Below are 21,283 nucleotides of genomic sequence, written 5' to 3' on the forward strand. Positions count from 1 at the left end.
CTTAAACTTGTAAATGAACATGATATTGTAATATTTTACAAGATTAGCTCTTATTTTGAAGCTTTCTTTCATTGGCATGTATTATTTCCCACTCTTTTAACAAAATATCTACAAAAAACCTGTGGACTCTAGTTAGTTAAAGGTTTTTCATTTGGTGCACATCCAATTTCCCTCATGAGTTTGTAAAGCTTGTTAAATGGCATAAGTAGTCAGAAAAGCATAATGCACATCATTATCTTAAAAGATAACTCCTCTTTTAAAATAAAATTGACACCCTGCAGAATTCGAAAGTCTATAAGTACCATGTTTCTTTCCCACACACTCATATTATGCCTTTTAAAGCAACATCTCTAACATAGAATCATAGAAGCTCTGCAGCACAAAAAGAGACCACTTAGTCCATGGTGTGCGCACATGACTGGCTAAGCTTCAGATCAGTCATCTAATTTTGAAAACTACATTTACCAGGATGATGTCTGCCAGTTCTTCTCAGCCTAAGACGTCAATCCTAACCTTCAAGTTCCCAGGTACATTTGTGCTGCTCCATTGACTATGCTATTTTAAGTCATGTAGCATACTCTGAACTTGAGCATTTAATTAAAGAAATTGTGAACATTACACAAATTGAAAGCCATATATATAAGTATGGTGAGAATTGCAAAACAGAGTGAAAGAGAAATAAGAGATATTCCACTAATTTAAGAATAAAGAAAATGGTAAATAGGTTGGCTAATACAGCAAAATAAAACACACATGGAAGGAAATAAGGTGCTAAGACACCAGAGAAACAATGACAAGGGAATTATTTTTCTCTCCATTGTATAGGAGAAATGCTTTGTGAAAAAAAAATGTATTTTTATAATACCTTAAAGCCTCTCAATGTCTCATATATACATATAATTATCTACTTTGAAATATAGTCACTCTATTGCAGATGAAAGTAGTGGCCATTTTGCATTCAGCAAAGTTCCACAAACAGTGAGACAAATGATTAGTGGAGTCCTGTCCTATATTTTTTCCTAAAAAGAACTTAGCTGAGCATTTAAATCACTAATGCTTGTAACACTTCTTAGGTGTACCACATTTCCAGGAATTACAATGGGAACAGTTGAGAGTTATAGAGATTCACAAAATTGGCCTCAATATATTATGAATTAAGATGAAAATCATGTTGTGAATATGCTTAAAGATGGACCTATAGGAGGCTTCAGTGACTAGAACTGTTTGTTTAAATATATGCACTATGTACAGAGCTGGGAGCAATCTTTACATGATTATATTAGAATAAGTCCTTAAACACAATGTCACATGACTTTACATCACTTTCTGTGATGCCATCAGTTAAAATATTGATCACTGCTGCATTGTACTACACCCATAATTGTTACCCAGTATTAGAAAGTACTTGTGTCAGTTTTGGTTGAGGGTGCTTATGGACGAAACTGAAATTCTTTTGACTAGATGAAGAGCTTGCCGAATTTATACCCTAAGCTCTCACCAGAGTCACATGTCAAGGGATGTGACAACTATGAATCTTATCAGCATGAGGCAACACATTTACATAAGAGAACATTGAAAAATAAAAGCAACTGGAAATTAGTTGATGTTTTTGGGAGTGCATGTAGGGATGGATATTGGAAAGATGATATGAGAGACCTTTGAAATGAGAGAATCCTAAAGTCCTTCACTAATTGTAGGAATAATCTTTAAAATGCCATTTTGAGTTGACATTCAAAGCCTACTTACAACAAAAATTGTGACATTTTATTTCCAAGTTTTCTGCTAGGAGACCAAATTGAGCATCTCTCAGTGATAGACCACCTTAAGAAATGAACAAAAACTCTAAAGAAAATAAATGTTGATTTTCTAAAGTATTATAGTGTAGGGTTATGATGGAGTTAGACCCACGTCAGTCATTTGAAGGAAAATTAGAAGAACTTGAGGGAAAGGGAGGAATGGTGTAAGACACAGTAAAATAAGCTTTATATTTTGATTAGAACTGATTTTCATTTCATTTCACATTGTTTGTCTAGTCATGTTTCATCTATTTGTGAAATGATTTTCACAAACTTTCACCCTGTTAAAGGGTGAAAGATATTTTATAGCGATGTTCAGTTTTATAACCCAAAGAGTACTTCAACTGAAAAACACTAATCTTTGTACTTCTTCCAACTTCCAGTGTCCTTGAGAAAAATCGATAGTATCCATCACAGTTCAGTAGATAAATCAAATCCAGACATTTTTCAGAAGCCACATCCGGGAGACCTGACCCAGAAATCACATGTGGAAGATCCCTCCCAGAAGCCGCATCCAGGGGACCTGCCCCAGAAGCCGCATCCAGGGGACCTGCCCCAGAAGCCGCATCCAGGGGACCTGCCCCAGAAGCCGCATCCAGGGGACCTGCCCCAGAAGCCGCATCCAGGGGACCTGCCCCAGAAGCCGCATCCCGGGGACCTACCCCAGAAGCCGCATCCCGGGGACCTGCCCCAGAAGCCGCATCCAGGGGACTTACCCCAGAAGCCGCATCCGGGGGACCTGCCTCAAAAACCCAAAGATCTGCCACCAAAACCACAGCCAGGAGAAATCCCTCAAAAACCCCATATCGGAGAAGTCATCCAAAAGTCCCAGCCTGTGGAGATGTCCCAAAAGCCACAGGTTCAGGAGATTTCTCCAAAGCCACAGACAAGGGACATACTGCAGAAACAACTATCTGAAGATGCAAATGGTACATCTCCCAGTTTACCTGAAACCCCTGTACCCCTACCACGGAAGATAAATACAGTAAGTATACTTATTTCAAGTTCAATTTAATCTGTAATTATGCTGAAATAACTGCACAGAGCTGGTATTCTGTCATCAAGTCACTCTTTATTTACTTGTGCAAGTACACCGGCTGTGGCCAGCCAGCTCGGGGTCAATCGCCTGAACTGAGGACATTCTCATCTTCTGATTATATTTCTTTGTTTCCTCAGTGGCACTGGCGGTCAGTTCAGGAACCAGTTCAAACAAACAGCAAATCACAGTGACTGCACCCCAGCCAGTCCTCACAAACAAAAGAACCCACAGTAACACACTGGCTGTGGCCAGCCAACTCAGAGTCAGTGCCTGAATTGAGGAGATTCTCATGTCCTGATTAAATTTGTTTTTTTTAATCCATAACACCATTGCCAAACAGCAGTAGTGCTTATTTCTCCCCGGCACCCATGTCATGTGTGTGCAGGATGCAATACACAGTGAAGAAACGTCGAGTGCAGAAAACTTTACTGATATTCCACCACCTGGAAGAAAAAAAACACCGGAGAGGCCAATAATATCCTGAATATATCTGTCGCTTTTTAAAATTTTTTTAACCAATACAAATTACAAGCAAATAGTTAGCATGAACTGTCATATACAAGAAACAGCAATTTCCAGGGGAAAGGGGCAGCAAAGGCAGACCCTAAACCCCACCATTCAACCAGTTTTCAGGGAAATGAGGACACAAATCTCAAACCCCACTTTCAGTCACCACAAAAGTAACAGTAACAATTACATTCAAGAGAGTCCAATCAGCAAACTCCATACCCAAATCGTTCAAGATCAACAGGACAGGTTGAGAAAGTGATTAAAAGACTCTGGGCCTCCAAGGCAAGGGGACAAAGGCAAGTAGGTTATAATGAACATTTATAAAACAACAGTTCGGCTCTGGTTGTAATGATGTGTCTGATTCTAACCACCACACATTAGGAAGGATAGGAAGTCTTTAGAAAAGGTGTAAGAAATATCTATGAGAATTAGGTTCTTCTTCATTGGAATAATGGAATTACTTGGAATAATTGGAGAGGTCGTAGTTGAATTCCTTAGAGAAGAAAAGGTTATGAGGAGATTTGATAGCAATGTTCAAAATCACAACTATTCTACACAAAGTAGTAAGTAGAAAATGTTTGAGAATTGGAGAAGGCATATTTAATCTGTTTGGCCAAAAGAAAACAAAGGTGCCTTGAGCAGGACCTTTATTATCTAGTTTAGCTCAGAATCTGGAATGCATTGTCTGGGAGTGATAGAGGCAGATTCAATCTTGATGTTCTAGAATCTCAGAATTATAAAATTACAGAAGAAAGTCTATTTAATCCAATGTTTTTTCCACTGCCCTCCAAATGAGCAATCCACCTCATGCCATTTTCTTGCCTTCTCACCTTAACCCTGTACATCCTTTTCAGATTAAAGTCTAATTCCCTTTGATTTCATCACATTCTAAGCCAGTGCATTACAAACCATAACCACTTGTTGCATTAAATTGAGTTGAATTTATTGTCACGTGTACTGAGGCACAGCGAAAAGCTTTGTCTTGTGAGCAATACAGGCGGATCACATAATTAAATAGCATAGATAAGTAAAAAATAGGTAAACAGTGGCAAAACAAAAACACAGGTACAGGCAAATGTTAACAGTTTCCGAGTCCATTCAGTATTCTAACAGTAGGGTAGAAACCATTTCAAAACCGCTGATGTATGTTCAGGCTTCTGTACCACCTCCCCGATGGTAGAGGTTGTAGAAAAGCATTGCCAGGGTGAGATAGATCTTTGAGAATGCTGGTGGCCTTTCCTTGATAGCAGGCCTGGTAGATGGATTCTATAGATGGGAGGTTGGCCTTCCTATAAATGTTGGCAAGGCTGTCATGTCAAAATTTCTCAGCTGCCTGAGGAAGAAGAGATGTTGTTGGGCCTTTGTAACCAGTGTGTCCACGTGAAGAGACCACAAAAACTTGTTGTGGATGACCACTCCCAGGAACTTGACACTCTCCACTTGTTCCACCTCTGTGCTGTGTAGGGGGCAGGAGTAACATCCTGCCGAAAGTCAATAATGAGTTCCTTGGTTTTGCTGGCATTGAGATCTAGATTGTTCTCAGTGCAGCATTTTTCTAGGTCTTCCACTATCCCGTCTATAGTCTGTTTTATCACCATCTGAGATTCGACCAACTATGGTGGTGTCATCAGCAAACTTGTAAATGGCATTAGTCTGGTATTTGGCAACACAGTCATGGGTATACAGTGAGTACAGTAGGGGGCTGAGTACACATCTCTGGGGAGCTCCAGTTTTGAATGTTGGTGAGGATGAAATATTGTCCCCAGTCTTTACTGATTGCGGCCTGTGGGTCAGGAAACTGAGGATCCAGTTGCAGAGAATTGGGCTTAGTCCAATATCACTAAATTTAGTAATCATTGATAATTTTTTTTGTTATAATGCTTTTCTTATGATACTTATGCAGTTTTTACTATTTAGTTAAATCTGTTGTTCTCAATTATTCTACCAATGTGAATAGTTTCTCCCTAACTACACTGTGATCCCTCATGATTTTGAGTACCCCTATCAAATCTCATCGCAATCTTCTTTTCTACAAGGAAATCAGTCACCATTTCTTCTATCTTCATAACTCATCCTTAAAATCATCCTTTTGAGTCTTTTCTGCATTTTGTTCAGTGCCTTTGCATCCTTCCAAAAGTGCAGTGCTCCAGCTGAGACCAAACTAGTGTTTTATACAAGTTCAGCATAACCTCACTCTTGTGCTCTGTGCATTTATTTATAAAGCCGAGTTTGCTGTATACTTTGTTAACTGCTTTCTCAACCTGTCCTGCCACCTTTAATTGTTTATGCACATCTGCATCAAAGTCTCTCTGCTTCTGCACCCCTTTTAGAGTTATGCTTTTAATTTTATATTGTCTCTCCATATTCTTCATACTGATATGTATGACTTTTGTTATGAGAATAGATTGAAGAATTTGGGACCCTTGAAGAGAAGGTGTCCGAGAGGAAATTTGATAGAGGGTTTCAAAATCATGGGCAGGCTGAATGGATGTCCAATCCCTCTACACCTCCATCCGCCATGACCAGGGCCTCCAAGCCCTCCGTTTTTTCCTCTCCAGACGTCCCCAACAGTACCCTTCCACTGACACTCTCATTCGTTTGGCCAAACTGGTCCTCACCCTTAACAATTTCTCCTTTGAATCCTCCCACTTCCTCCAGACCAAAGGGGTAGCCATGGGCACACGTATGGGCCCCAGCTATGCCTGTCTCTTTGTTGGCTATGTAGAACAGTTGATCTTCCGTAATTACACCGGCACCACTCCCCACCTCTTCCTCCGCTACATTGATGACTGCATTGGCGCCACCTCGTGCTCCCGCGAGGAGGTTAAGCAATTCATCAACTTCACCAACACATTCCACCCTGACCTTAAATTTACCTGGACAATCTCGGACACCTCCCTCCCCTTCCTGGACCTCTCCATCTCCATTAGTGACGACTGACTCGACACTGACATTTTTTACAAACCCACCGACTCCCACAGCTACCTGGATTACACCTCTTCCCACCTTATCTCTTGCAAAAATGCTATCCCGTATTCCCAATTTCTCATCTTCTGCTGTATCTGCTCCCAGGAGGACCAATTCCACCATAGGACACACCAGATGGCCTCCTTCTTTGGAGACCACAATTTCCCTTCCCACGTGGTTAAAGGTGCCCTCCAACGCATCTCGTCCACATCCCGCACCTCCGCCCTCAGACCCCACCCCCCAACCGTAACAAGGACAGAACGCCCCTGGTACTCACCCTCCACCCGACAAACCTTTGCATAAACCAAATCATCCGCCGACATTTCCGCCACCTCCAAAATGACCCCACCACCAGGGATTTATTTCCCTCCCCACCCCTTTCCGCCTTCTGCAAAGACCGTTCCCTCCGTGACTACCTGGTCAGGTCCACACCCCCCTACGACCCACCCTCCCATTCTGGCACTTTCCCCTGCCACCGCAGGAACTGTAAAACCTGTGCCCACACCTCCTCCCTCACCTCTATCCAAGGCCCGAAAGGAGCCTTCCACATCCATCAAAGTTTTACCTGCACATCCACTAATATCATTTATTGTATCCGTTGCTCCCGATGCGGTCTCCTCTACATTGGGGAGACTGGGCGCCTCCTAACAGAGCGCTTTAGGGAACATCTCCGGGACACCCGCACCAATCAACCAAACCGCCCCGTGGCCCAACATTTCAACTCCCCCTCCCACTCTGCCAAGGACATGGAGGTCCTGGGCCTCCTTCACTGCCGCTCCCTCACCGCCTGATACCTGGAGGAAGAACGCCTCATCTTCCGCCTCGGAACACTTCAACCCCAGGGCATCAATGTGGACTTCAACAGCTTCCTCATTTCCCCTTCCCCCACCTCATCCTAGTTTCAAACTTCCAGTTCAGCCCTGTCCCCTTGACTTGTCCGATCTGCCTAGCTCCTTTTCCACCTATCCACTCCACCCTCCCCTCCCTGACCTATCACCTTCATCTCCTCCCCCACTCACCCATTGTACTCTATGCTACTCTCTCCCCACCCCCACCCTCCTCTAGCTTATCTCTCCACACTTCAGGCTCACTGCCTTTATTCCTGATGAAGGGCTCTTGCCCGAAATGTCGATTTCGCTGCTCGTTGGATGCTGCCTGAACTGCTGTGCTCTTCCAGCACCACTAATCCAGAATTTGGTTTCCAGCATCTGCAGTTATTGTTTTTACCTATAGTAGATAGGTAGCTGTTCATGCTCATAAAAGAGAAAAAATTGAGTGGTTAGGGTATGAAATAAATTGCCTGGAAATGTGGTGGAGGCAGTTTTGACTGAGGTATTCAAAAGAGCAAGGGATGGTTTTTAGGATAGTAATTGAGTGCAAGGATGTGCAGAAAAGGCAGGAGAATGACGCTAGGTAATAGAATTGGTGCAGACATGATGAGCTAAACAGCTGCCTTCTGCACCATAACAGTTCTGTGATTTCACATTTCATCATATTAACCTCTGTCTGGTACCTGTGGTGTTCCCTCTAAGCTGCACAGCAATCGAGATTCCATGCACGCTGATCAACATGCTAACACATTGACTTATGGGTTTAGAAGTCATCACTTTCAAGGGACCTCAAGAGTCCACGCACCAAACACAGAATTATAGGCATTATTGGTCACTTATGCACTTATTTCACCAATTTGGCCTCACTATTCAAAATGCTTTCAAGTTTCATGGCATGTACAAACTTTGAAACTGTTCTGCACACCAAACAACCAAGCATTAAGATCTCTGTCAGGAAAAGTAAGGGTCCCAATTATTTAAACATGATTTTCCTGGAACAAATCCTTGCTAATGTTCCTTAATTAATCTGCAATTGTCCGTGCGGATGTTAATTTTATTTCCAATTACTTTAAGTTTCCCTCACCACCAAATTTAAACTGACTGGCCTGTAATTGCTGGGTATAATTTTACACCCATTTTTGAACAATAATGTAACATTTTGAATTCTTTAGTCCCCTAGCACCACCCAAGGGAAAACATTATGGCCAGTATTTCTGCAATTTTAGTCCTGCTGTTGTCTGAGCCAGGTCTTTGTTAAAGCTATAATATTACATTTCAACATGGCAATTGCAACATATTCCTGTAACTCAGTGATTAGTACTTTTGAGGTCCTGATTGTTAATTTCCTACCTAGCTGCCTAAATTCTAACTGCAAGACAACTTTCCTCTCTGTGCCTTGGTCATTTGTACAAGTGTGGGCTATGATTTCTGCTGTTCATCTTTCCCATCAGATTTCCTTACAATTGCTTACTGACATCCTTGACCCTGGCACAAGGGAACCATTAGCACATCACTATTCTTTCCCAACGACAGGAAAAAAGATGCCTTTGCTGTATGACAATATGTTGAAAATGTTGGCATTTGCTAAAATTTGGGTAATTTAGTTTCACTAAGGTTTGAAGTATTACTTCCTATGTCTCACATTAGTCATCAAAAAATGTTTTGGTCAGTTCTAGTAAAAAGAGTTGAATTGTGGCATATGGCAATTCAGTCTAAAGTCTGCAAACAATCTCAGTGATAGGCATAAAAGAGTCCAGATCACATTCCTGAATGTCAAAACAGGTCTAATTTAATCAATTTGTTCAGTGGAAGCTGAGGGATAACCCCGTTTGAAAGTGAATTAAGTTGGTAACAGGAAATAAAAAAGCTGTGAGGAATCCTAGAAATAAGGTGACACAAAGCTGAGTATTGAGTATACTTTGAATGCGGAATGATGTCGAATGCACACACATTCGCAAGTAGACAATCTAAACAGCAAAAAGTAAGATATATGATTGATATAATTGGAATATAAACGTGGCTGCATGATGGTCTTGACTGGGAACTGAATATTCAGGAATATTTGACATTTAGGAAGGAGGGACAAGAAGGAAATGCAGGGACAATGGCTCTCATCATAAATGAGAAATGAGAATCTCAAATTAAATAACAATGTATGGAATCTGGTGAAACTAAGAAACAGCAAGTGGTAGCAAACATAGTTGGAGTTATTTACAGCTGAAAATGTGTTGCTGGAAAAGCGCAGCAGGTCAGGCAGCATCCAAGGAGCAGGAGAATCGACGTTTCGGGCATGAGCCCGAAGAAGATTCCTGAAGAAGGGCTCATGCCCAAAATGTCGATTCTCCTGCTCCTTGGATGCTGCCTGACCTGCTGCGCTTTTCCAGCAACACATTTTCAGCTCTGATCTTCAGCATCTGCAGTCCTCACTTTCTCCTGGAGTTAGTTACAGACCACTAGTGGTCTATGTAGCAAGGGTAGTGGTAGTGCGGGACATGGTATAAATAAGAAAATGAGAGAGGCTTGCAGCATTAGCAACACAGTAATCATGGATAAATTCAGTCTGTATTTAGACTGGGTAAACTAATTGAACACAAAAGCTGGATTGTCCTTGGGTTAGGTTTCTTGGGCAATATATTGAAGAGCTGACTAGAGAACAAGCAATTTTCAATTGAGAATTATGTAATGAAAAAGAGCCAATTAGTAATCTTGTAAAAAAACCTTTAGGGATGACAGAGCACAGTATGATAGAATTTACAGGTATAGTGGTTCAATCTGAAATATTGAGTAAGGGAAATTATGGAGGCATATTGACTGAGTTGGATTTCCAGCTTTTTAACCACTCTACAGCTCAACCAATGAAGTGGCTGCTGTCAGGCAGACATTTCTTAGCTCAAATTCTTAATCTCAAATTCTCCCTCCTTCTGAAAACCACATTGTATAATACAACTCAAAAAATTAGCACTTTTCAGTTAAAAAGTTTACATGATAGCAGTCCAACAGCCACTTCAGTTTATAGTTCAAAAACAATTTTGGTTTCTTACATGAAGTATATTTTTCTATCAGTAGTATTCTTGAATGTTGGACTTTTTTAAAGATTATTTCATGAGATGGGGCATCATTGGCTACTCGCAACATTTGTTGCTTATCCCTAATTGCCCTCAAAGATGGTAGTGAGCCACTTTGTTGAACTGTGACTTTAGAAGGGGTTCTAGGATTTTGACTGAACAGTGGTGTGGTAGTGGCAATATGCTTCCACGTCAGGATGGTATGTGGCATGCAAGGGTACTTTTGCAGGTGATGGTGCTCCTATGAATCTGCTGCCTTGTCTTTCTAGGTGGTAGAGGTCATTGGTTTGGAAGGTGTGGCTGCAGTCCACCTTGTAGATGGTGCACACTCTGCCACTGTATGTTAGTAGTGGAGGGAGTGAATGTTGAAGATGGTGAGTGGGGTGCCATTCAAGTGGACTGTTTCATCCTGGATACTTTGAGCATATTGTGTCTTGAAGCTGCATTCATCCAAGCAAACAGTGAGTACTCCTGACTTCTGTCTTGTGTTTGGTGAGTCAAGAGATGAGTTACTTAGTACAGAATTCCTGATCTCTGACCTCCTGTTGTAGTTACAGCATTTATATAACTGTCAAGTCCAGTTTCTGGTCAGTGGTAAATTCTGGAAGCTGATAATGGGATATTCAGTCATGGTAATGTCAAGGAGAGACAGTTAGATTCCTTCATGTTGAAAATAGTTATTGCCTAACATTGCTTTGTTGTAAATGTTACTTGGCAGTGAATGTTATCTGGGTCATGCTACATGTGGATAGGACTGTACTTGTAACTGAAAAGTGCTCAATGTATTGAATATGTGCAATCATCCCTCATTTTGAATTTATGATGGAGGGAAGATCATTGAAGTAGCAGAAGAGAGTTGGGCCTAGGTCACTCCCCTGAGAAAAACCCGCAGAGATGTTCCAGGTATGAGATGATTGGCCTTCTACAATCACAGTCATTTTCTTTTGTGCTAGGTATAACTCCAACCAGTGAAGGTTTTTTGATGTTTTTTCATGGGATGTTTGTGCTGCTGGAATGGTCAGCATATGTTGCCCTTGAGAACATGATGGTGAGCCTCTTTTTCACTCCTCCCCCCACCAAATTGCAAGTGACTCATTTTTCCAAGGTCCCTTTATACCATACTCAGCCAAATGTTGCTTTTCAAGGGCTGTCACTTTCACCTCAACTCTCTTGGCCATGTTCAAAGTATTTAAATGTTTTCATGATTCCATATGAAGTACAAGGTCTATTTTGGGACAATGATTAAACCATCAGTGCTTTTCAAATAGGTTAGGTGTATAGGGTTTGTCGAATAATAGAATTTGGCCTTGTTGACTCAGCAAAATCATCCATGCTGTTTGCAGAACTAATATTGCCTATTCAGGCTGATATCCTTGTTTTAAGAAGAAGCTCCATTTGGAATTTCTTATCCTTCATCTTGAATAGAAGAAAATACAAGTTACAAAACTCGTGTCAACCTAAAGGTGAGAATGGCTTCTTACACAGCTCATTGGGAGAAACTTCTAAAAGGCAAAGTTCAGAGATTGGAGACCAAGACAACCCTTAAAAATGAAACACTCCTTTTCCTGGACCAGGCTGTATTAAGTCCAGGAAACTTCCTAAGATATCCAGAGGATCACAACAAGTCTCTTTTCCTTATCATCTAACATTCTTCTAAGTCACTGCCACCTGGTATTCATTAAACCTCTCTGGATTGATGACAGTCCTTGATGTTGAACCTTTTAAAATACATTTTGAAAACTTGCAGTGGAATTGTCTGTGTTTGTCAGGAATATTTCCATGACCACTTGATGAATAATGTAGTAATTTTTGCCTCTCTATTTTCTCTCCTTACCTTTGGTCCTGAAAACACTGTCTATTTACTAAGTTTACTACCTCTTCTAAGTGGCCTTTACACATGTGAATCTTGCCAACTAGTATTCGTAAATTATTCAACTGTAGATACCAAGCCCAATCCCCTCCTTACCACACTCTTACACGCCAATATTTCATTCAGGATATCAAATAATGCTCAGAAGCAGGAATATGGCCCATTACCCTTTATTAACTGACAATGCGGAGGCTCGTTTTAGGAATGCTGCTGTCACTCGAACAGAAGTTACCTCAGCACTGACTAAAGATTGATCCTGTGCACTTGTTTTCTGTTTATCTTAGTTGTATTTTTTTTTAAAAACATTATTTAAATTAGCATGTTTGAACATGTTTTGAGACACCTCTGAGGCTGGAAGAATTTTGTGGCTCAGAGAAAGGGACACTATCACGTCACAATTTTTGTGTTAATCAATATAAAAGGCCAATAATACCAGGGTGAAATAGAAAAATATGCATTGAATGTCAACATCACGTGTTCACTAAATGCATTTAACAGTCTTTTACCAAATCATTTCTTTCGCCTGAACATCAGAGGAATACTTTACCATTTCAACTACTCAAAGGATTCTTTGGCAATATTTGTTAGAATTGTATTGAATTGTTGCATACAGACAACAAAACAACTAATTATAATGTGCATGTTCAGATCACATTATATGACAATCAAAGAAAAAGCATTTGTGAAACATGGGTTAAAAAGTGTAATACCTGGATCATGAAAAGCAAATTTATAAGCCGTCTCCCCCTCCTACCCAGTTACCATAGTTTAAAAAGGTCGTCAACTTGTTCAGTTGTATAGTCATTATACTGTTTCCTTGAAAAGAGCCCTAGGTTTCAGAGCTCCAGTGGCAGCTGGATATACTGTGGTGCATCCATGAAGCTGAATAATATGGGTAGCACATTTAGAGGGCTAGTCCCAGCACAGCACAAGGGACTGCAGGAAGAAAAAGATTGAGTGACTACCAAGCAGTGTAGAAGTGTTTGTCAAGAAGAAAGCAAGCAACACAGTAGTCAAAACCATTGACAATTTAAATTATATGTCACTGAGTATGCACTTAATCTTCAGAGAGTTGATTTCCAATGAGAATTTCTTCTCCAAATATAAGACATAGAAGCAGAAATAGACATTCAGCCCATCCAGTATTGAGATTATTTATTGAGATCATGGTTGATCAGGTAATCCTCAGTTACACTTTCCTCTGTTTTCCCCATAACTCTTTCTTCCTTCATGGATTGAAAAAGAGAGGATGTGTTTTCTCTGCACTTTTAAAGTACTGCAAGTGACATAATGGTTTATGATGCAGCAATCAGGAAGCTTGAAGTCTTGTTCTAACACACATGCATTGTGGTGCTGCCAGTAAAATAAATGCAAGCCCCAAGCTGTAACAATTTGCTGGTTTATAACAAGTTTCATGTCAAGGTATGAGAAACATCTTCATGTCATTGTGTAAAAGCAAAGGGAAATAAATGATGAATTTGAGAAATTAGTCAGTCATTGTGGGCCCTTGCTTCTGAGGTAGCATTAATCTGAACATTATAACCAAAGCAATAATTTTCAATTTGCATAAAAAAAGGAATTTAGGAATAAGATCATCAAAAGTTCTGATAAAAATCATATAAATTAAAACAAAAGAGGTTTATAAAATTATGAAGGGCATGAATAAGGTAAATAGAAAAGGTACGTTTCCCTGTGGTGTGGGAGTCCAGAACTAGAGGGCATAGGTTTACAGTGTGGGAAAAATTTAAAAGAAACCTAAGGGGTAACTTTTTCAAGCAGAGGATGGTGCGCGTATCAAATAAGCTGCCAGAGGAAGTGTTGGAGGCTAGTACGATTACAACATTTAAAAGGCATCTGGATAGGTATATGAATAAGAAGAGTTTAGAGGGATCTGGGCCACATTCTGGCAAATGGGACTAGATTAATTTAGGAAAATCCTGTTGACATGGACAAGTTGAACCAAAAGGTCTGTTTCTGTCTTTTGCATCTCTATGACTGACTCCATGATTTATTCAGCCCACATAAACTAACACTTGAAGGTTTTAGGAAAATAATTTTAGAAATAAATTAACATAATAAAAAAATATTTTCCATACAATTTATTTAAATCTTAGCAATCAATTTCAATAAAATTCAGTTATTTGATTAGCTTAAACCAATCAATTTTAACTACTGGTATAACTTGTCAGTACAGGAAGAACAGCACCACACAGTGGCAAGAATAGGTAATTTTGGCACTCCACAAACCTTAGTATCAGTCAGAGAGCATTTCTGTTGCACTATCCCAAAATACAGAAAAATGTTGTGTATGATTTTGACTCCTGGTATATTTGCAGTTTCCATTGTCATGAAACCTGGACTTAGGAGTGTCTGTTCCATGAAATTGTTCCATGATTTCAGTATTATGTAGTGACATAATAAAAGCAAAGTACTGCAGATGCTATTGATCCAAATAAAAACAAGTTGCTGGAAAAACCCAGCAGGTCTGACAGCACCTGTTGAAAGTGAAATGGAGTCCAGTATGACTTCTCTTCAAAACAGATGATCTATCAGACTGCTGAAACATTCCTGTTTGGGAGAAGGGAAGAATTTATGTCAAAGCAGTACTTTGATCTTGCATATTTAATTCAGAGCTTAAATAGCATTGCCATTCAATATATTTGGCCCTAAAAGCTAAATAATTATTACAGTATATATTTTGTTGTCAATAGTTTGTATAGATCTTCATATGATCACAGCATAAAAACCATGCAGTCCCTTATGGACAGCTTTCTATCACTGTGAGTACAGCACTGCTTTGCTGTTTGAAGCTGCTTGTTAAACAGCAAGTAACATTGAGATCAGGTACTTGCATAGAATTTCAAGATAGCCATGACAGTTTTGTGCAATTCGTCAGCAGTTTAATGATGAACTGTTAAAATCCCTACCACACAATTCAAACTATCTATACTCTCGGAATGTATTTCATAGAATCCCTACAGAGTGTAAGAGGGTATTCAGTATAATTTACTCTCCAAAGAGCATCCCACCCAGACACCCCACCTCCCCCCCGCCACCTAAAAAAAGAAGTTGCTGCAGCCTTGCATTTAGCATGGCTAATTCACATAGCATGCACATGCCTGCACACTATGAGCAATTTAGCATAGCCAGTCTACCTAACCTCCACATCTTTGGATGATGGGAGGAAACTGGAACACCCAGAGGAAACCCACGCAGACAAGAGAGAATGTGCAAACTCCACAAGATAGTCACACAAGGCTGGATTGAACTGTGTGACAGCAGTACTAACCACTGAGCCAACATGCCACCCAAACACAACATCTACCTTTCCAACATTTTGAGAGCCCATCCAACTAATAAGTATAGCCAATTTAACTGTAAGTGGCATTTGGCAAACAGGATCTCATGCTTGTTGCTACCAAGTGCCCATAAATGAATTCTGCTGTATATTTTAATGTCTGAATAAAAATAATTGATGTTTTGTAGATCATATAAATGCACTGACAAGTGACCTGTTTACCGACACAAGTTACTGTATTGTAGTTATATGAATTTTGTATTCAACATTTGAAAATAGGAAGTTGATATAACACTAAATGAAAATGTTACATAATTTATGACAATAAAAATGGTGCTTCAAAATTTGTAAAATCTTTATAATATTTATCTTGTCCTGTGCCGAAGATTTTCTGTTTTCATGCTTAAACATAATGCTGCATTTGCTGACTGTGACAAATGCTTTGTTTATCTGTCTTAATAATTACAATTTCTCTTCAAAGGCAAAGAACAAAATCCGCAGGGTAAAAACCATATATGACTGCCAAGCTGACAATGACGATGAACTTACCTTTATTGAGGGAGAAGTGATTGTCGTAACTGGTGAAGAGGACCAGGAGTGGTGGGTAAGTCTTAAGAGTAATTGCTTTAGAATGTTCATTTTTGGAACTTTTAATTGGCATTTTGGGCAATTAAAACAATTTTGAAAAGCCAGTCCTAAAAGATTTTGTATCATGTATTTATATTAGAACTGTGAAGCTGAGGCCAAAATCATATGAGCCATAATCTTATCAAATGATGGAGCAGGCTTGGAGCTAAATGATCCTACTCCTAATTCATATGTTTTCATGTACCTATTAAGAACCATAGCCATATCCCCCACTTCTACATTGAGATCACTGTCATGGTTCTTACTGAGCCATACTGTTCCTTTAGTTCACTCTTGCTTTTAATATAGTTACAAGAAATTCTTTGAGATTCCTTAAGTTTACTTGCCAATATTTTTATCATGACCTTGCTGTTTAATCTCATGCTAACACTTGTTACGTGTTCCATGTTTTTTGCAGCAACGAGCCTTTGATGTTTGTCATAAACTTCCCTTTTTTTCATTCTACCCTTTTTCTTTGTGAACAAACTTGCTTTGAACACACTCAACATTTTCTGATTACTATTAACTGATGCTGATTTACTTCAAATAGCTGCCCACAGTCCATTTTAACGAAATCACAAACTTCAGATTAGTAAAATTAGCTTTGCCCTAACTTACTTTTATTCTGGATTTCCTTTTACATAACCACTTCAAATGTAACTGAATTATAATAGATTGGTGGAAGTTTTGAGCTATAGGGAGAAGCTGAATAGGCTGGGGCTATTTTTCCTAGAGCCTCAGAGGTGAAGGGGTGACCTTATATTAGTTTATAAAATCATAACGGGCATGGATAGGGTGAATAATCAAAGTCTTTCCCTGGTAGGGGAGTCCAAAACTAGAGGGCATAGGTTTAAGGTGAGAAGGGAAAGATTTAAAAGGGACCAAAGGGGCCATTTTTTCACACAGCAGGTGGTGCATCTATCGAACGAACTGCCAAAGGAAGTGTTGGAGGCTAGTACAATTACAACATTTGAAGGCACCTGGATGGGTACATGAATAAGAAGGGTTTAGTCAGAGGGATATGGGCCACATTCTGGCAAACGGGACTAGATTAGGAAAATCCTGTTGGCATCAATGAGTTGGACCAAAGGGCCTGTTTCTGTGCTGTACATCTGTGACTGTATGTGTTCCCCGCCACTGGCCATTCCCCAGCTTCATTCCCGAAAACAAAATCACAAATTACGGACATGCGCTTACTCAGTGCTGGCTAATTCTCCTAAATGTAAATTAAGAATTTGGCTCCCTCTGTGCCTTTCAGACTAATTTTATGCCAGTTAATATTATGGTAGTTGCTCTCATATTTTTCAGCTCTGAAGGGTTTGCATACATATTTGCTCTTCAGTCTGCCTCTGGTAGTTTGGGGTCTATGCTATTGTTTGTAACACACAAAACCATGTCCACAAGAGGGTCTTAACAAATTCCCTTTACTTCAGTGATATTAGCATTGTTTAACTGGCAGCACCCTGAGGTTACCACTGACGAGCTCAACTAAATTGACTATATTAATGCTGTGACTGCAAGAGTGGGTCAAAGGCTGAGAATTCTACAACAAACAACTTTTCCTGATTCCTCAAAGCCTGTCCGCCATCTATAGGCGCAACTAAGGCTTGTAATAGAATACTCCCCACTTGATTGCAATATGTAGCTCTCAACAACACCCAAGAAGCTTAGCATTGCTCAAGACAAAGCAGAAAACTTAATCAGCACTTCATCAGTCCTTAAAACACTCACTACCTCTACTACTGCCACACTACTTCAACACTTACCATTTATAAGATGTACTGTGGTGACATGTCAGGCTTCCTTTGAAAGTATCATTCAAACCTTAGATACTCTAACAGCTAGAAGAACATGGGCAACAAATACAAGGAAAGCAAATGCATGTTCCTTTCCAAGCTACACGCCAACCTCACTTGGAACTATATTGCCATTCATTCACTGTTGACAACTCTCTGCCCTTTTCTTGAAGACATTTAAGGATGGGAAACAAATACTGGCCTTAACAGTGATGCTCATATCCATGAAAGTAGGAAAAAGAATTACACTTCCAGTCTGTGATTTTATCCTCTGGTTTAATTCATTTGGGCTCATTTGAAGATCCTTTTACCGTTTCGTCTCTCCTGACAGGTTTAAGTGCTTCATCAGTCAATATTGCAATCATCCCACTGTTTCAATCTTTCTCTGAAATCCTGTAATGAAATATTGAGCTGCCCTTCTTTCAGTCATACGTCAGTAATAGCTAAAAACATACTCCCATGTGTCAAATTGTGCGTATAACTCATCTGAAACATTCTCAACAATTCTTGATTGAACCATTCTTTTCCTGAGAATCCCTGTGAATGATGAAATTTGCGAGTGTGGGACTCATTAAAAATTGTACTTGTGTGATTTTAGTCCACTGTTTTTGATGCAGATAGGCGAATTTGTGATTTTATAGATAGAGAGGATTTACTGGATGCACCAAAATCCCACTGTTGCCAAATCTTTGACCTTTATCTTCTCTATCTTCTAAACAGGTGTAAAAATTTTTGTCTTCCATTTCCAACTTTTCTTGCTTCTAAATGTAGTCTGAAGTTCCCACCCTGTCCACGTCTAGTCCAAGATAATGTCTCATTTGAAGGAATTTAGTGAATCAGTTTTTAACTGCATAACCCATCAGCTTGCTCCTCAGACCTACTTGGAAAATGCTCATCTAACATCGCTCTAACATTGTATAATGTATGTGTGACCCCGTATTCTGTAATCTATTCAATAGAAACAGTTAGCTTACAGAAACATAGCCTAGTCTTTTCAAAGTGAAAATCATCGTACTACAGGACCATTAGAGAGAGATGACTGGTGACAAGATTAACATGAAGAGTACCATGTCTGAAAGAGTGAGGTTGAGAAGACATGGTCTTCCTGATGACTTCAGTTAGGATTGGAAATGAACCTGCATTGTTGGTGACACCAAGACATCCAGCGAACTGTGCTAACCAACCCTTTCACCAGTTGATCAAAACACTTTCAACATCACTATTTCTCTTAAAGTATGATGTTTTAAACTGGGTATTAATCTTGTGATCCTCCCTAGAATCCTTTCCAAAGCACCAATATTACCCACAATGTGTGACAACCAAAATTAGACACCATATTCTCACTGAGGTTTAACAGTGGTCTTGTACAAGGACAAAACTGTATGCTTTATTTATAAATGAATTATCTGACAAATATACTCCAATATCTAATTTACTAACTGTAGCTTTGAGGCATTGGTCAGGAACTGTTTCAGATTGATAAACTATTGGTGAGGTAGCAGATCTCCAACTGTTTTTAGATTCATAGAATCCCTACAGTGTGGAAGCAGGCCATTCAGCCCATTAGGTCCACACTGACCCTCTGAAGAGCATTCCACCTGGATCCACACCCATACCCTATCCCTGGACACAATGGGTAATTTAGCTTGGCCAATCCACCTAACCTGCAATCTTTGGGGTGAGAGAGAAAACTGGACCACCTGGAGGAAACCCATACAGACACAGGGAGAATGTGCAGACTGTACACTGACAGTCACCTGAGGGTGGAATTGAACCTGGAACCCAGTGCTAACCACTGAGCCAGCGTGCCACTATGTTTTTAGTTGAGAGAGAAGGTTAAGGTCCAAATGGGTGGAAATAAGGGAATGAAATATGCTAGATTTTATTTCACTGACACAAATGAAACTGTAGTGCTGCTCTTAATGGTTGATCCATGGAGCCGTTAGTGGATGGCACAGTGAAGGCTAATATAGTTGGTATGTGACCAGGCAAGAAATATTGAATTTACCATCAAAGAAGATAATGCTATTTCCCATTCCACCTGTGGTTACCTCCCTACCCTACCCTTGTGGTTAGAAGATATTTTCAAATCAAAACTGCCAAGAAGTTGGCCCATCAGGATGGAGCTATAGATGTCCAAAACACAGAAAAAGGCCTTTATTCCAATCAAGTCTGTGCCAGTCAAACCACCTAACTATTATAATTCCATTTTCCAACACTTGGTTCAATGGTATATAAAGAGACAGTAGCTGAACTAAGTCAAATCCTTTGGAGGATGCAACTATTGGACAAGTAATTGCAAATAAGGAAGCACAGATAATTGAAATCAATCATGGCTTTCATAGTAGAGGAAAGTACAAATATAACAGATATGCAAGGTGCTCATGGGAGAAAAGATTGAAAAGATTATCGAGGGACATTGTATTTTAGAAACTAATGGGAGTAAATACAGATATGTTGCTGGAACCTAATGGCTTGCATCCAAAGATTTTTTTAAAAGTGGCTGCAGAGATAATGGGGGCATTGGTCAAAATATTCCAGAACTCAGTCTGAGAGGGTTCCAGTAGATTGGAAAACCGCTAATGCAATGTCTCATTCAAAAGCAAATGAGAAAGAAAGCTGGAAAATGCAGAAATCAATTGTTACAAAAAGCAGGGGCAGGACATTCAGAAAGGTTTAATGCATTAAAAGAAAACTGGCAGAATGGTTTTGCGATAGAGAAAGCATGTTTGACAAATTGGTTAAAGTTCTTTGAGAATATAATAAGTAGAGTTGATAAAGAAAACTGGTAGATGTAGTGTATTTGGATTTCTAGAAGGCATTTGATAAGGTACCACCTAAAAGATCATTGCAGGTAATGTATTAGCATAGAATGAGGATTGGTTAACACACACAAACAGAGAATCGTGATTCAAGAGCTTTTTCTCAGGTTGAAAAGATGTAACAAGTGGAGTGGCACAACATCAGTCCTAAGGTCTCAACTACCATCATCTATGTTACAGACTTAGAAGAAGGGCAGAGTAATGCCTCCAAATTGATGGTACAAACATAGGTGGGAGGGCATGTTGTGATGAGGACATAAGGAGTCTGCAAGGGGATATAAATAGGTTGAGTGAGTAAACAAAACTTGGCAAATGGAGTTTAATGCACAAAGTGGTACTTTGGTAGGCATAATTAAAATCAGTATTTTTTAAATAGAGTCCATAAAGGTGCACCACAGAAGGATCTGCATGTTCTTGCATGTGAAGCACAAGTTAGCATACAGGTGCAACAAATAGTTAAGAAAGGAAATGGCATTTTGAGCCTTATTGCTAAGGAGTTAGAGTTGTTTTTAAAAAAAAGGAATTACCCTGGTGTTGAAAAAAGGTAAACAATATTAGTTGTCATATTCAAGAAATCATATACTGGCATTGGAGATAAGACAAAAGTGAATCCCTATGATGATTTGTAGGATGAAGAGGTTGATTTATCATGAAAGAGGTGAC

The 21,283-nt window shown here is 39.7% G+C and overlaps 1 protein-coding gene across 7 annotated transcripts in view; it reads left to right on the forward strand.

Annotated features, from left to right (window-relative positions):
* Positions 1 to 21,283, forward strand: part of LOC140477228 (arf-GAP with SH3 domain, ANK repeat and PH domain-containing protein 1-like) — a 354,071-nt gene that overhangs the window by 322,475 nt on the left and 10,313 nt on the right. For all 7 annotated transcript variants that reach the window (XM_072570748.1, XM_072570749.1, XM_072570743.1 and 4 more), the window contains 2 exons: positions 2,180 to 2,781; positions 15,857 to 15,979. In XM_072570748.1, coding sequence (XP_072426849.1) covers positions 2,180 to 2,781; positions 15,857 to 15,979 — 725 coding nt within the window. The remainder of the gene's footprint in view (positions 1 to 2,179; positions 2,782 to 15,856; positions 15,980 to 21,283) is intronic.

Source organism: Chiloscyllium punctatum, chromosome 5 (assembly GCF_047496795.1).
Source record: "Chiloscyllium punctatum isolate Juve2018m chromosome 5, sChiPun1.3, whole genome shotgun sequence".
Lineage (NCBI taxonomy): Eukaryota > Metazoa > Chordata > Chondrichthyes > Orectolobiformes > Hemiscylliidae > Chiloscyllium > Chiloscyllium punctatum.